The sequence below is a fragment of the Elephas maximus genome, chromosome 2 (assembly GCF_024166365.1).
Source record: "Elephas maximus indicus isolate mEleMax1 chromosome 2, mEleMax1 primary haplotype, whole genome shotgun sequence".
NCBI lineage: Eukaryota > Metazoa > Chordata > Mammalia > Proboscidea > Elephantidae > Elephas > Elephas maximus.
Genome location: NC_064820.1, coordinates 224,763,286 through 224,778,550, shown reverse-complemented (window position 1 = coordinate 224,778,550; position 15,265 = coordinate 224,763,286). Strand labels below are relative to the sequence as shown.

The window sequence follows — 15,265 nt, the reverse complement described above, 5'->3', positions numbered from 1 at the left end:
TAACCCGAATAAGAAATAAGATGGGTGATGTTACAACAGACCCAACTGAAATTAAAAGAATCATATCAGATTACTATGAAAAACAATACTCAAACAAATTTGAAAACCTAGAAGAAATGGATGAATTCCTAGAAATACACTACCTACCTAAACTAACACAAACAGAGATAGAACAACTAAATAGACCCATAACAAAAGAAGAGATTGAAAAAGTATTCCAAAAACTCCCAACAAAAAAAAAGCCCTGGCCCTGACGGCTTCACTGCAGAGTTCTATCAAGCTTTCAGAGAAGAGTTAACACCACTACTACTAAAGGTATTTCAGAGCATAGAAAAAGACAGAATATTCCCAAACTCATTCTATGAAACCAGCATATCCCTGATACCAAAACCAGGTAAGGACACCACAGAAAAAGAAAATTACAGACCTATATCCCTCACGAACTTAGATGCAAAAATCCTCAACAAAATTCAGGCCAATAGAATTCAACAATATATCAAAAAAATAATTCACCGTGACCAAGTGGGATTCATGCCGGCTATGCAGGGATGGGTCAACATTAGAAAAACAATTAATGTAATCCATCATATAAATAAAACAAAAAACAAGAATCACATGATTTTATTAATTGATGCAGAAAAGGCATTTGAGAAAATTCAAAACCCATTCATGATAAAAACTCTCAGCAGAATAGGAATAGAAGGAAAATTCCTCAACATAATAAAGAGCATCTATACAAAGCCAAGAGCCAGCATCATCCTAAATGGAAAGAGCCTGAAAGCATTCCCCTTGAGATCGGGAACCAGACAAGGATGCCCTTTATCACCACTCTTATTCGACATTGTGCTGGAGGTCCTAGCCAGAGCAATTAGGCTAGATAAAGAAATAAAGGGCATCCAGATTGGCAAGGAAGAAGTAAAAGTATCTCTATTTGCAGATGACATGATCTTATACACAGAAAACCCTAAGGAATCCTCAAGAAAACTACTGGAACTAATAGAAGAGTTCCGCAGAGGATCAGGATATAAGATAAACATACAAAAATCAGTTGGATTCCTCTACACCAACAAAAAGAACATTGAAAAGGCAATCACCACAACAATGTCATTTACAGTAGCCCCTAAGAAGATAAAATACTTAGGAATAAATCTTATCAGAGATGTAAAAGACTTACACAAAGAAAACTACAAAACACTTCAGCAAGAAACCAAAACAGACCTAAATAAGTGGAAAAACATACCTTGCTCATGGATAGGAGGGCTTAACATTGTGAAAATGTCTATTCTACCAAAAGCGATCTATAGATTTAACGCAATTCCAATCCAAATTTCAACGACATTTTTTTAATGAGATGGAGAAACAAATCACCAACTTCATTTGGAAGGGAAAGAGGCCCCAGATAAGTAAAGCTTCGCTGAAAAAGAAGAACAAAGTGGGAGGTCTTATTGTACCTGATTTTAGAACCTATTTTACCACCACAGTAGTCAAAACAGCCTGGTACTGGTACAACAGATACATAGACCAATGGAACAAAACTGAGAATCCAGAGATAAATCCATCCACATATGAGCGGTTAATATTTGACAAACGCCCCAAACCAGCTAAACCAGGAAAAGACGGTCTTTTTAACAAATGCTGCTGGCATAACTGGATAACCATCTGCAAAAAAATGAAACAAGACCCATACCTCACACCATGCACAAAAATGAACTCAAAATGGATCAAAGGCCTAAATATAAAATCTAAAATGATAAAGATTATGGAAGAAAAAATAGGGACAATGTTACAAGCCCTAATACATGGCATAAACAGTATACAAAACATTGCTAACAATGCAGAAGAAAAAGAAGATAACTGGGAGCTCCTAAAAATCAAATACCTATGGTCATCCAAAGACTTCAAAAGAGTAAGATTTCCCATAGACTGGGAAAAAGTTTTTAGCTATGACATTTCCGATCAGCGCCTGATCTCTAAAATCTACATGATACTGCAAAAACTGAACTACAAAAAGACAAATAACCCAATTAAAAAATGGGCAAAGGATATGAACAGACACTTCACTAAAGAAGACACTCAGGCAGCTACCAGATTCATGAGAAAATGCTCATGATCATTAGGCATTAGTGAAATGCAAATCAAAACTACAGTGAGATTCCATCTCACTCCAACAAGGCTGGCATTAATCCAAATAACACACAATAATAAACGTTGGAGAGGTTGTGGAGAGACTGGAACACTTATACAGTGCTGGTGGGAATGTAAAATGGTACAACCACTTTGGAAATCAATTTGGCGCTTCCTTAAAAAGCTGGAAATAGAACTATCATACAATCCAGCAATCCCACTCCTTCGAATACATTCTAGAGAAATAAGAGCCTTTATGCAAACAGATATATGCACACCCATGTTCACTGCTGTGCTGTTTACAATAGCAAAAAGATGGAAGCAACCAAGGTGCCCATCAATGGAGGAAAGGATAAAAAAAATTATGGTATATTCACACAGTGGAATACTAGGCATCGATAAAGAACAGTGATCAATCTGTGAAACATTTCATAACATGGAGGAATCTGGAAGGCATTATGCTAAGTGAAATTAGTCAGTTGCAAAAGGGCAAATATTGTATAAGACCACTATTATAAGAACTCAAGAAATAGTTTAAACAGAGAAGAAAATATTCTTTGATGGTTATGAGAAGGGGGAGGGAGGGAGGGAGGAAGCGAATGAGGGAGAGAGGGAGGAAGAAGGGTATTCACTAATAAGATAGTAGGTAAAAACTACTTTAGGTGAAGGGAAATACAACACACAATATAGGTAAGGTCAGCACAACTGGACTAAACCAACAGCAAAGAAGTTTACTGAATAATCTGAATGCTTTGAAGGCCAGCGTAGCAGGGGCGGAGGTTTGGGGACCATGGTTTCAGGGGACATCTAAGTCAATCTGCAAAATAAAATCTATTAAGAAAACATTCGGCGGAGCCAAGATGGCGGACTAGGCAGACGCTACCTCGGATCCCTCTTACAACAAAGACACGGAAAAACAAGTGAATCGATCACATACATAACAATCTACGAACCCTGAACAACAAACACAGATTTAGAGACGGACAACGAACTAATACGGGGAAGCAGCGATTGTTTCCAGAGCCTGGAGCCAGCGTACCAGTCAGGTACGGCACAAGCACAGAGAGCGGCTCCACCCCCCTGAACTAACCCCGGGAGAGGGACCAGCCGGTTCTACGGGCGGCGTGGGACGCAGCCGGCAGGAGAAGTCCCCGGGAGGCAGTGACTGGTCTTGGAGCAGAAAGAGCAGCATCTGAGCCGGGGAACCGTCCCGCAGGGATTTGGACTGGACGCAGGTACGGCATAAACACGGAGAGTTGCTCCACCCCCCTGAACTAACCCCGGGAAGGGGACCAGCCGGGTTGCGCGGGCGGCGTGGGACGCAGCTGGTAGGAGAAGTCCCTGGGAGGCAGCGACTGGTATTGGAGCAGGGAGAACAGCGTCCCAGTCGGGACACTTGGTCACGGCACAAGCACGGGGACCTGCTCCACCCATCTGAACTAACTCCGGGAGGAGGCCCAACTGGTTCTCGGGGGCGGCAAGGCCACGCGGCTGGAGGGACGAGAAGTCCCCGGGAGGCAGCAACTGATTTTGGAGTCGAGAGTGCACCGTCCCAGTAGGGGAGCCTTGACGCTGGGCGTGGGGCTGGAAGCGGAGGATCTGACCGTGACTCCAGCGGGCCAGACCCCCCCGGGGGCAATCTCCACACAGCCAGCACACATAGGCGATGCGCCCGCGGAAATCTCAGATATAATAGTCATTCCAAGCAAGACAAGCAACTCTGGCTATATTCTGAGGTGCTACTTTCCTATCTCTCTTTTCCCTCCCCCACCCTCCCCAGGCGGCTTCATTAACATCTGAATAGCCTGAGCCAGAGGGAGAACTCTGATAGGGATCTGACTGCATTTTTTTTTTTAGTGGATTTTCTGGAAAAACTAGTTTCCCAGTGATGGCTCGGAGACAACAATCCATATCAAACCACTTAAAGAAGCAGACCATGACAGCTTCTCCAACCCCCCAAACAAAAGAATCAAAATCTTTCCCAAATGAAGATACAATCTTGGAATTATCAGATACAGAATATAAAAAACTAATTTACAGAATGCTTAATGATATCACAAATGAAATTAGGATAACTGCAGAAAAAGCCAAGGAACACACTGATAAAACTGTTGAAGAACTCAAAAAGATTATTCAAGAACATAGTGGAAAAATTAATAAGTTGCAAGAATCCATAGAGAGACAACATGTAGAAATCCAAAAGATTAACAATAAAATAACAGAATTAGACAACGCACTAGGAAGTCAGAGGAGCAGACTCGAGCAATTAGAATGCAGACTGGGACATCTGGAGGACCAGGGAATCGACACCAACATAGCTGAAAAAAATCAGATAAAAGAATTTAAAAAAATGAAGAAACCCTAAGAATTATGTGGGACTCTATCAAGAAGGATAACCTGCGGGTGATTGGAGTCCCAGAACAGGGAGGGGAGACAGAAAACACAGAGAAAATAGTTGAAGAACTCCTGACAGAAAACTTCCCTGACATCATGAAAGACGAAAGGATATCTATCCAAGATGCTCATCGAACCCCATTTAAGATTGATACAAAAAGAAAAACACCAAGACATATTATCATCAAACTCACCAAAACCAAAGATAAACAGAAAATTTTAAAAGCAGCCAGGGAGAAAAGAAAGGTTTCCTTCAAGGGAGAATCAGTAAGAATATGTTCTGACTACTCAGCAGAAACCATGCAGGCAAGAAGGGAATGGGACGACATATACAGAACACTGAAGGAGAAAAACTGCCAGCCAAGGATCATATATCCAGCAAAACTCTCTCTGAAATATGAAGGCGAAATTAAGATATTTACAGACAAACACAAGTTTAGAGAATTTGCAAAAACCAAACCAAAGCTACAAGAAATACTAAAGGATATTGTTTGGTCAGAGAACCAATAATATCAGATATCAGCACAACACAAGGTCACAAAACAGAACGTCCTGATATCAACTCAAATAGGGAAATCACAAAAACAAATTAAGATTAATTAAAAAAAAAAAATACACATAACAGGGAATCATGGAAGTCAATAGGTAAAAGATCACAATAATCAAAAAGAGGGACTAAATACAGGAGGCATTGAACGGCCATATGAAGAGTGATACAAGGCGATATAGAACAATACAAGTTAGGTTTTTACTTAGAAAAATAGGGGTAAATAATAAGGTAACCACAAAAAGGTATAACAATTCTATAACTCAAGATAAAAACCAAGAAAAACGTAACGACTCAACTAACATAAAGTCAAGCACTATGAAAATGAGGATCTCACAATTTACTAAGAAAAACGCCTCAGCACAAAAAAGTATGTGGAAAAATGAAATTGTCAACAACACACATAAAAAGGCATCAAAATGACAGCACTAAAAACTTATTTATCTATAATTACCCTGAATGTAAATGGACTAAATGCACCAATAAAGAGACAGAAAGTCACAGACTGGATAAAGAAACACGATCCCTCTATATGCTGCCTACAAGAGACACACCTTAGACTTAGAGACACAAACAAACTAAAACTCAAAGGATGGAAAAAAGTATATCAAGCAAACAATAAGCAAAAAAGAAGAGGAGTAGCAATATTAATTTCTGACAAAATAGACTTTAGACTTAAATCCACCACAAAGGATAAAGAAGGACACTATATAATGATAAAAGGGACAATTGATCAGGAAGACATAACCATATTAAATATTTATGCACCCAATGACAGGGCTGCAAGATACATAAATCAAATTTTAACAGAATTGAAAAGCGAGATAGATACCTCCACAATTATAGTAGGAGACTTCAACACACCACTATCGGAGAAGGACAGGACATCCAGTAAGAAGCTCAACAGAGACACGGAAGATCTAATTACAACAATCAACCAACTTGACCTCATTGACTTATACAGAACTCTCCACCCAACTGCTGCAAAGTATACTTTTTTTTCTAGTGCACATGGAACATTCTCTAGAATAGACCACATATTAGGTCATAAAACAAACCTTTGCAGAGTCCAAAATATCGAAATATTACAAAGCATCTTCTCAGACCACAAGGCAATAAAACTAGAGATCAATAACAGAAAAACTAGGGAAAAGAAATCAAATACTTGGAAAATGAACAACACCCTTCTGAAAAAAGACTGGGTTATAGAAGACATCAAGGAGGAAATAAGGAAATTCATAGAAAGCAACGAGAATGAAAATACTTCCTATCAAAACCTCTGGGACACAGCAAAAGCAGTGCTCAGAGGCCAATTTATATCAATAAATGCACACATACAAAAAGAAGAAAGAGCCAAAATCAGAGACCTGTCCCTACAACTTGAACAAAGAGAAACTGAGCAACAAAAGAATCCATCAGGCACCAGAAGAAAACAAATAATAAAAATTAGAGCTGAACTAAATGAATTAGAGAACAGAAAAACAATTGAAAGAATTAACAAAGCCAAAAGCTGGTTCTTTGAAAAAATTAACAAAATTGATAAACCATTGGCTAGACTGACAAAAGAAATACAAGAAAGGAAACAAATAACCCGAATAAGAAATGAGAAGGACCACATCACAACAGAACCAGATGAAATTAAAAGAATCATTTCAGATTATTATGAAAAATTGTACTCTAACAAATTTGAAAACCTAGAAGAAATGGATGAATTCCTGGAAAAACACGACCTACCTAAACTAACACATTCAGAAGTAGAACAACTAAATAGACCCATAACAAAAAAAGAGATTGAAACGGTAATCAAAAAACTCCCAACAAAAAAAAGCCCTGGCCCAGACGGCTTCACTGCAGAGTTCTACCAAACTTTCAGAGAAGAGTTAACACCACTACTTCTGAAGGTATTCCAAAGCATAGAAAATGACGGAATACTACCCAACTCATTCTATGAAGCCACCATCTCCCTGATACCAAAACCAGGTAAAGACATTACAAAAAAAGAAAATTATAGACCTATATCCCTCATGAACATTGATGCAAAAATCCTCAACAAAATTCTAGCCAATAGAATCCAACAACACATCAAAAAAATAATTCACCCTGATCAAGTGGGATTTATACCAGGTATGCAAGGCTGGTTTAATATCAGAAAAACCATTAATGTAATCCATCACATAAATAAAACAAAAGACAAAAACCACATGATCTTATCAATTGATGCAGAAAAGGCATTTGACAAAGTCCAACACCCATTCATGATAAAAACTCTTACCAAAATAGGAATTGAAGGAAAATTCCTCAACATAATAAAGGGCATCTATGCAAAGCCAACAGCCAATATCACTCTAAATGGAGAGAACCTGAAAGCATTTCCCTTGAGAACGGGAACCAGACAAGGATGCCCTTTATCACCGCTCTTATTCAACATCGTGTTGGAAGTCTTAGCCAGGGCAATTAGGCTAGACAAAGAAATAAAAGGTATCCGGATTGGCAAGGAAGAAGTAAAGTTATCACTATTTGCAGATGACATGATTATATACACAGAAAACCCTAAGGAATCCTCCAGAAAACTACTGAAACTAATAGAAGAGTTTGGCAGAGTCTCAGGTTATAAAATAAACATACAAAAATCACTTGGATTCCTCTACATCAACAAAAAGAACACCGAAGAGGAAATAACCAAATCAATACCATTCACAGTAGCCCCCAAGAAGATAAGATACTTAGGAATAAATCTTACCAAGGATGTAAAAGACCTATACAAAGAAAACTACAAAAATCTACTACAAGAAATTCAAAAGGACATGCTTAAGTGGAAAAACATACCCTGCTCATGGATAGGAAGACTTAACATAGTAAAAATGTCTATTCTACCAAAAGCCATCTATACATTTAACGCACTTCCGATCCAAATTCCAATGTCATATTTTAAGGGGATAGAGAAACAAATCACCAATTTCATATGGAAGGGAAAGAAGCCCCGGATAAGCAAAGCACTACTGAAAAAGAAGAAGAAAGTGGGAGGCCTCACCTTACCTGACTTCAGAACCTATTATACAGCCACAGTAGTCAAAACAGCCTGGTATTGGTACAACAACAGACACATAGACCAATGGAACAGAATTGAGAACCCAGACATAGATCCATCCACGTATGAGCAGCTGATATTTGACAAAGGACCAGTGTCAATTAACTGGGGAAAAGATAGCCTTTTTAACAAATGGTGCTGGCATAACTGGATATCCCTTTGCAAAAAAATGAAACAGGACCCATACCTCACACCATGCACAAAAACTAACTCCAAGTGGATCAAAGACCTAAACATAAAGACTAAAACGATAAAGATCATGGAAGAAAAAATTGGGACAACCCTAGGAGCCCTAATACAAGGTATAAACAGAATACAAAACATTACCAAAAATGATGAAGAGAAACCCGATAACTGGGAGCTCCTAAAAATCAAACACCTATGCTCATCTAAAGACTTCTCCAAAAGAGTAAAAAGACCACCTACAGACTGGGAAAGAATTTTCAGCTATGACATCTCCGACCAGCGCCTGATCTCTAAAATCTACATGATTCTGTCAAAACTCAACCACTAAAAGACAAACAACCCAATCAAGAAGTGGGCAAAGGATATGAACACACATTTCACTAAAGAAGATATTCAGGCAGCCAACAGATACATGAGAAAATGCTCTCGATCATTAGCCATTAGAGAAATGCAAATTAAAACTACGATGAGATTCCATCTCACACCAGCAAGGCTGGCATTAATCCAAAAAACACAAAATAATAAATGTTGGAGAGGCTGCGGAGAGATTGGAACTCTCATACACTGCTGGTGGGAATGTAAAATGGTACAACCACTTTGGAAATCTATCTGGCGTTATCTTAAACAGTTAGAAATAGAACTACCATACAACCCAGAAATCCCACTCCTAGGAATATACCCTAGAGATACAAGAGCCTTCATACAAACAGATACATGCACACCCATGTTTATTGCAGCTCTGTTTACAATAGCAAAAAGTTGGAAGCAACCACGGTGTCCATCAACGGATGAATGGGTAAATAAATTGTGGTATATTCACACAATGGAATACTACGCATCGATAAAGAACAGTGACGAATCTCTGAACCATTTCATAACATGGAGGAACCTGGAAGGCATTATGCTGAGCGAAATGAGTCAGAGGCAAAAGGACAAATATTGTATAAGACCACTATTATAAGATCTTGAGAAATAGTAAACCTGAGAAGAGCACATACTTTTGTGGTTACGAGGGGGGGAGGAAGGGAGGGTGGGAGAGGGTTTTTTATTGATTAATCAGTAGATAAAAACTGCTTTAGGTGAAGGGAAAGACAACACTCAATACATGGGAGGTCAGCTCAATTGGACTGGACCGAAAACAAAGAAGTTTCCGGGATAAAATGAATGTTTCAAAGGTCAGCGGAGCAAGTGCGGGGGTCTGGGGAACACGGTTTGCGGGGACTTCTAAGTCAATTGGCAAAATAATTCTATTATGAAATCATTCTGCATCCCACTTTGAAATGTGGCGTCTGGGGTCTTAAATGCTAACAAGTGGCCATCTAAGATGCAGCAATTGGTCTCAACCCACCTGGAGCAAAGGAAAAATGAAGAACACCAAGGCCACACGACAACTAAGAGCCCAAGAGACAGAAAGGGCCACATGAACCAGAGACCTATATCATCCTGAGACCAGAAGAACTAGTTGGTGCCCGGCCACAATCGATGACTGCCCTGACAGGGAGCACAGCAGAGGACCCCTGAGGGAGCAGGAGATCAGTGGGATACAGACCCCAAATTCTCATAAAAAGACCAAACTTAATGGTCTGACTGAGACTGGAGGAATCCCGGCAGCCATGCTCCCCAGACCTTCAGTTGACACAGGACAGGAACCATCCCCGAAGACAACTCATCAGAAATGAAAGGGACTGGTCAGCGGGTGGGAGAGAGACGCTGATGAAGAGTGAGCTAATTATATCAGGTGGACACTTGAGATTGTGTTGGCAACTCTTGTCTGGAGAGGGGATGGGAGGATAGAGAGAGAGGGAAGCCGGCAAAATTGTCAAGAAAGAAGAGACTGAAAGGGCTGACTCAAGAGGGGGAGAGCAAGTGGGAGTAGGGAGTGAGATGTATGTAAACTTATATGTGACAGACTGATTGGATTTGTAAACGTTCACTTGAAGCTTAATAAAAGTTATTAAAAAAAAAGAAAACATTCTGCATCCCACTTTGGAGAGCGGTGTCTGGGGTCTTAAACACTAGCAAGCAGCCATCTAAGATGCATTAATTGGTCTCAACCCACCTGGACCAAAAGCGAATGAAGAACACCAAGGTCACATGATAACTATGAGCCCGAGACAGAAAGGGCCACATAAACTAGAGACTTATATCATCCTGAGACCAGAAGAACTAGATGGTGCCCGGCTACCACTCATGACTGCCCTGACAGGGAACACAACAGAGAACCCCTGAGGGAGCAGGAGAGTAGTGGGATGCAGACCCCAAATTCTCTAAAAAGACCATACTTAATGGTCTGAATGAGACTAGAAGGACCCTGGTGTCATGCCCCCCAGACCTTCTGTTAGCCCAAGACAGGAACTATCCCCAAAGCCAACTCTTCAGACAGGGATTGGACTGGACAATGGGATAGAAAAAGATGCTGGTGAAGAATGAGCTTCTTGGATCAAGTAGACACTTGAGACTATGTTGGCATCTCCTATGTAGAGGGGAGATGAGAGGGCAGAGGGGGTTAGAAGCTGGCGGAATGGACACGAAAAGAGAGAGTGGAGGGAAGCAGAGGGCTGTCTTATTGGGGGAGAGCAATTAGGGATATATATTAAGGTGTATATAAATTTTTGTATAAGAGACTGACTTGATTTGTAAACTTTCACTTAAAGCACATTAAAAAAATAAAAAAAGAAGTGGGTATAGTGAGACTTTGTCTCACTTGCTTTGGACACGTTAACAGGAGGGACCAGCCCCTGGAGAAGGACATCACGGTTGGTAAAGTAGAAGGTCAGCGAAAAAGAGAAAGACCGTTAATGAGATGGACTCACACAGTAGCTGCAACAATGGGCTGGCAACATAGCAATGGTTGTGAGGATGGTGTGGGGACAGGCAGCGTTTCGTTGGGTTGTACATAGTGTGCTATGAGTCACAACCAACCTGGTGGCACCTAACAACAACAAGGGCTACCTGTATCTGGAAGAGGAATTGCTGGGTCACAAGATGTATCTCTGCTCAACGTGACTGGAAAAGGGCCTAAGCAGGTGAAGCACTTTTCGCAGCACCTTCAGGGTGCATGCCCCTGCGGCCGCTCACCCAGCAGGCACAGACAGGACACAGGAGGGAAGGCATGGAAACGGAAAGTTATGCTGGTGGCGGGGAAAGATGGGTGGGCCTGTATGTTTTCCTGTGCCCTTCAGCACGGTTTTTAATACTAATGTGAAATACTGTTGAACATTATTTACGAAATTGGAGCCATTCTGAAAGGGACTATCCATCCATGGTTTAAAAATACACAACAGCAGTCAACTGAGCTCTTCCTGCCTGCCCGCTGTCACCTGCATTCAATCGGCGCCACAGCCACGTGACGTTAACACTGTCACGCTCCCCACGGAGAGACGGAAACCAGGCTTTCATAAAGGCAAAAACAGACATCCAAGCTTACACAGCAGGCTGTGCCAGCATTGGGACCTAATTCAGCTCAGACTGATTCCGGAGCCTGCGTTTGGTTCCCACAAAAAGTATGGCTTGATTCTGGGAGCAAAGACAGCATGTGGCTCCCTGTGGAGGTGTTGTCATGACGCTACCTCAGAGGGTTTGTAGCTGGAGAAGGGACCAGGCCTGGGGCAGGCGATAACTCCAGGCTCAGGGGCCCAGCGTTCAGGCCAATTCCTACAGGAGCCAATCAGCGCCTCACCTGGTTCCCCAGACCTGAATGGTACCCCAGCCAGAGTCAGCTATGGCAGAACGTCTGCATTTGGCTGCATTGGCCCAAGCAGAGGCAGCAGAGAATTCTCATCCTGCCTGGGGAAGAAGAGCCCAGCAGACACCACGGGCAGCAGCGTCGTTGCTGATACAATGGGCACAGCTCAGGTCAGAATGCACAGAGAGCTTCAGACAACAGCTTACCCAGTCCTGCTTCTTCTCTGACACGTACGTATCATTTGCCATATTGGCATCTCCGTTTAGTAACAGAAGACGGTTGGTTGTAGCAGCTGAATCGGGTGTTGCTTTTTCTGCTTTAGAACGCACCATCTTCTTCCTTTGTCAATGAAGCCTGAAATCAAGCAGATCAATATGAACAAAAACCAAAAGCTTGGTAATATCTACTCGTGGAACCACACCCATCACTAGAAGGGAAGCTCCTTGAGGGAAGGGACTTGGACAACTTTATTCACAGTGATGTCCCCAGAGCCTAGAAGAGTTCATGGAATACAGTGTCAGCTCAGTAACTGTCTATCGATGGAGAAATTAAAGGAAGGTTCCGGAAGAAGCAAACGTGAAATGAAGAAAAATCCTACATCTCAGCTCAGTCGTGTTCAAGAATACCCTTCCATACCCCAAAAGGTTTTGAAAAAATGGTACTTTATGTCACAATTGTAGGCTGAAGGTGAAATTTTTTTTCACTATATATTTAAATAGTTGTAATGATAGAACTCTGTATGTATTTTTAAAAAATTACATTTAAAATTAAACTGTTATAAATCTCTTTCAAATGTAGCCAAGGGAATCTAAGTACCATGGTAATTCGATACCCAAATCTTTAGTTAAAAAAAAAATGAAATCTTAGTCTCTTACACTGTTTCTTTGATCCTTGAATTCATATTTTCATTCCACTTCCCCATATAACTCTATCCTAATCCTATCCATTTGTTTTGGAAAGCATTTAATTGACCCCTTTACCATATTTGTCTGCACTGGAAAAAATACACATGTATGTATGTGAAGGAGTCTCTGGGTGATGCAAACAGTTAACATGCTAGGCTGCTAACTGAAAGGTTAGAGGTTCAAATCCACCCAGAAGTGCCTGAGAAGAAAGGCCTGGCCATCTACTTTCTTAAAAATCAGCCACTGAAAACCCAGGGAACGCAGCTCTACTCTGACACACATGGGGGCCACTGGACAGCAACTGGTTTCTATGTATTAGAAATTCATTTTTTAATTTTTCTGGGACCAAAAGAGTATAAATGTTAAATTTTCAGCATCTAACAATCCTAGATAAAAGTAAATGAAAACGATTAATCTTATAAAATAACAAAGCACTAACTTACTTCCAGCAGGAGGTTCCTTTTATTTGAAGAGGTAACCTTGCACCGAGGAAAATGGAGAAATGTTCTCTGACACCTCCTTGAAATCATGCAAAATATACAAATTAGACCAAATGTGGGGGAAGGGGGGGAATAAATGAGAGTACTCCCCAAGTTCATTCCCACTGCTTTCAGTAGTGCCGAGGCACCCTTCCAGCGGTGATGCGTTGAAGGCATGCGTATTTCCCCAGAATCCTTCCCATAAGCCTTGAATATTTTAATTATAAGATGCATGCCTAAGGCTCAGAGCCTTGCTGTACGTTCAGCGCAAGGATCAACAGTTAGTACCCATGCTCTGTTTGCTTCTTTTCAGGGCACCCTCCCCGTGAGCCACACAGTCCTTGTCCACAGGGGAAGGCTGAAGACCCAAGGTTGTTAGATGGATAGATGGATAGATGGATGGATGGATAGATCCATAGTCATAGTGCCTGCAGCCCCACTCTGCAACTCCCTCTTTCTCCTGAAAGTGCTTTTACCTTCCCAAACCCACTGGCATTTAAATTTTTTTTATAATTGAAAGGGCCGAACATCTTGTTCTTAGACCAAATGGTTGTAAACCCCAGGGACCACACCCAGTGTGAAGTGGGTGCGTGGGCGGGGCAGGAGGGCCCGGTCCACAGCTGGGGAGGGGCCTGGGGTGAGCTAAAGCAGAAAGCTGAGATGACATCTTAGGAGCTGGTTGAGGCTGACAACTAGTGGTTAGCGTCATTTGACACTGCTTCCAGTAAAAACTTGATTCAAAATTTGGCTAAATCATTCCTTGAATTCCATACTCACAGCTAAGCCTTCACCCAGGGTGGTGGTCGGAGTGGGGGGGGGGGGGCATGGGTGCAGGGCTTAGCAGCTGCCTGGGATCCTTCCATAAACTCCCAAGGACGGTCGTGCCTTTCTCCCTCACAACCACACCACGTCATCCTCTTAAGCTACTGTGAAGATTGGGAATGGGTCTCCCCCAGTACCCTCCCACTCGCTTGGGGGAGGGAGCCCATGGGAACCCGGTAGCCCTCGGCCATTGCGAGCGGAGGCTCTTCTGCGCATGCCCGGTCTGTCTCCAAAGGACCCTTTTTCGCGAAGGGTGGCTCTGTCACCCAGCGCATTCTTGACGGACCCTCCGCTCGACCCTCGCCTGATTCAGCAGGATCTGTGCAGACCCCTGGAACGTGCGCCTCCAAGTAGCCGCCTAAAGCTGACTTTTGCAGTTCGCACTCGCTTGCAGGCATAGACACCCTGATAAAGCGCTGGCCTACGTTTGCAGCAATGGGTTCGAAACTTTCTCACAGCGCCCCCCCTCCACCTTAACCCGAGTCCCCTGGACACCCCCCTCCGACCCTCCATCCCCTCCACCTTCTGCTCCGCCCCCGCCCCCGCCACCAAATAAAAACCTCCTATTCCAGGGCTGTTTTTAATGGGGCTTCAGCGCCCTCAGCACGCTGTTGGTCAGAAACAGAACCAAGCGCAGTCCGAGCCCCCGTCATCACTGCTGTCGTTATTATTAGTACTATTACTAGCGCCCGCTCCCCGCAATGTCCGCACTCCCGAGCGCTCGGCTTCCCAGTCCCGCGGCCGAACGCCCCTTCCCGCGGTACCCACTCCCGGGCTGGAGATCAGCGGACCCCAGGGCGCGACACTCACCGGTCTCGGCGCAGGTCACCAGGCTCCAGGTCCGGGCGCTGGTGGCTTTAAGCCCCGCTTGGCGCCGCCCCCAGACGCGGGGAAACGATGCTCAGCGGCCAACGGGCCTAGGCGCTGCGAGATGCTCACCGCTCACAGGCAGCAGAAAGGAAACCCAGGCGCCGAAAGTCAGAGCGCGGGGGGCGGGGCGCTTGCGCAATCTCAGCCCAGCACCTAGTGGAAGTA

General features: G+C 42.7%; 1 protein-coding gene across 1 annotated transcript in view; it reads right to left on the bottom strand.

The window, feature by feature from the left end:
* LOC126070585 (interferon-induced GTP-binding protein Mx1-like) overlaps window positions 1-15,265 on the bottom strand; it is a 44,070-nt gene extending 28,805 nt beyond the window's left edge. The window contains exons 1-3 of the mRNA XM_049874905.1: window positions 15,041-15,265; window positions 13,373-13,448; window positions 12,231-12,378 (exon numbers count right to left, since the gene is read on the bottom strand). Of these exons, the coding sequence (XP_049730862.1) occupies window positions 12,231-12,356 (126 nt within the window). The 5' untranslated portion in view covers window positions 12,357-12,378; window positions 13,373-13,448; window positions 15,041-15,265. The remainder of the gene's footprint in view (window positions 1-12,230; window positions 12,379-13,372; window positions 13,449-15,040) is intronic.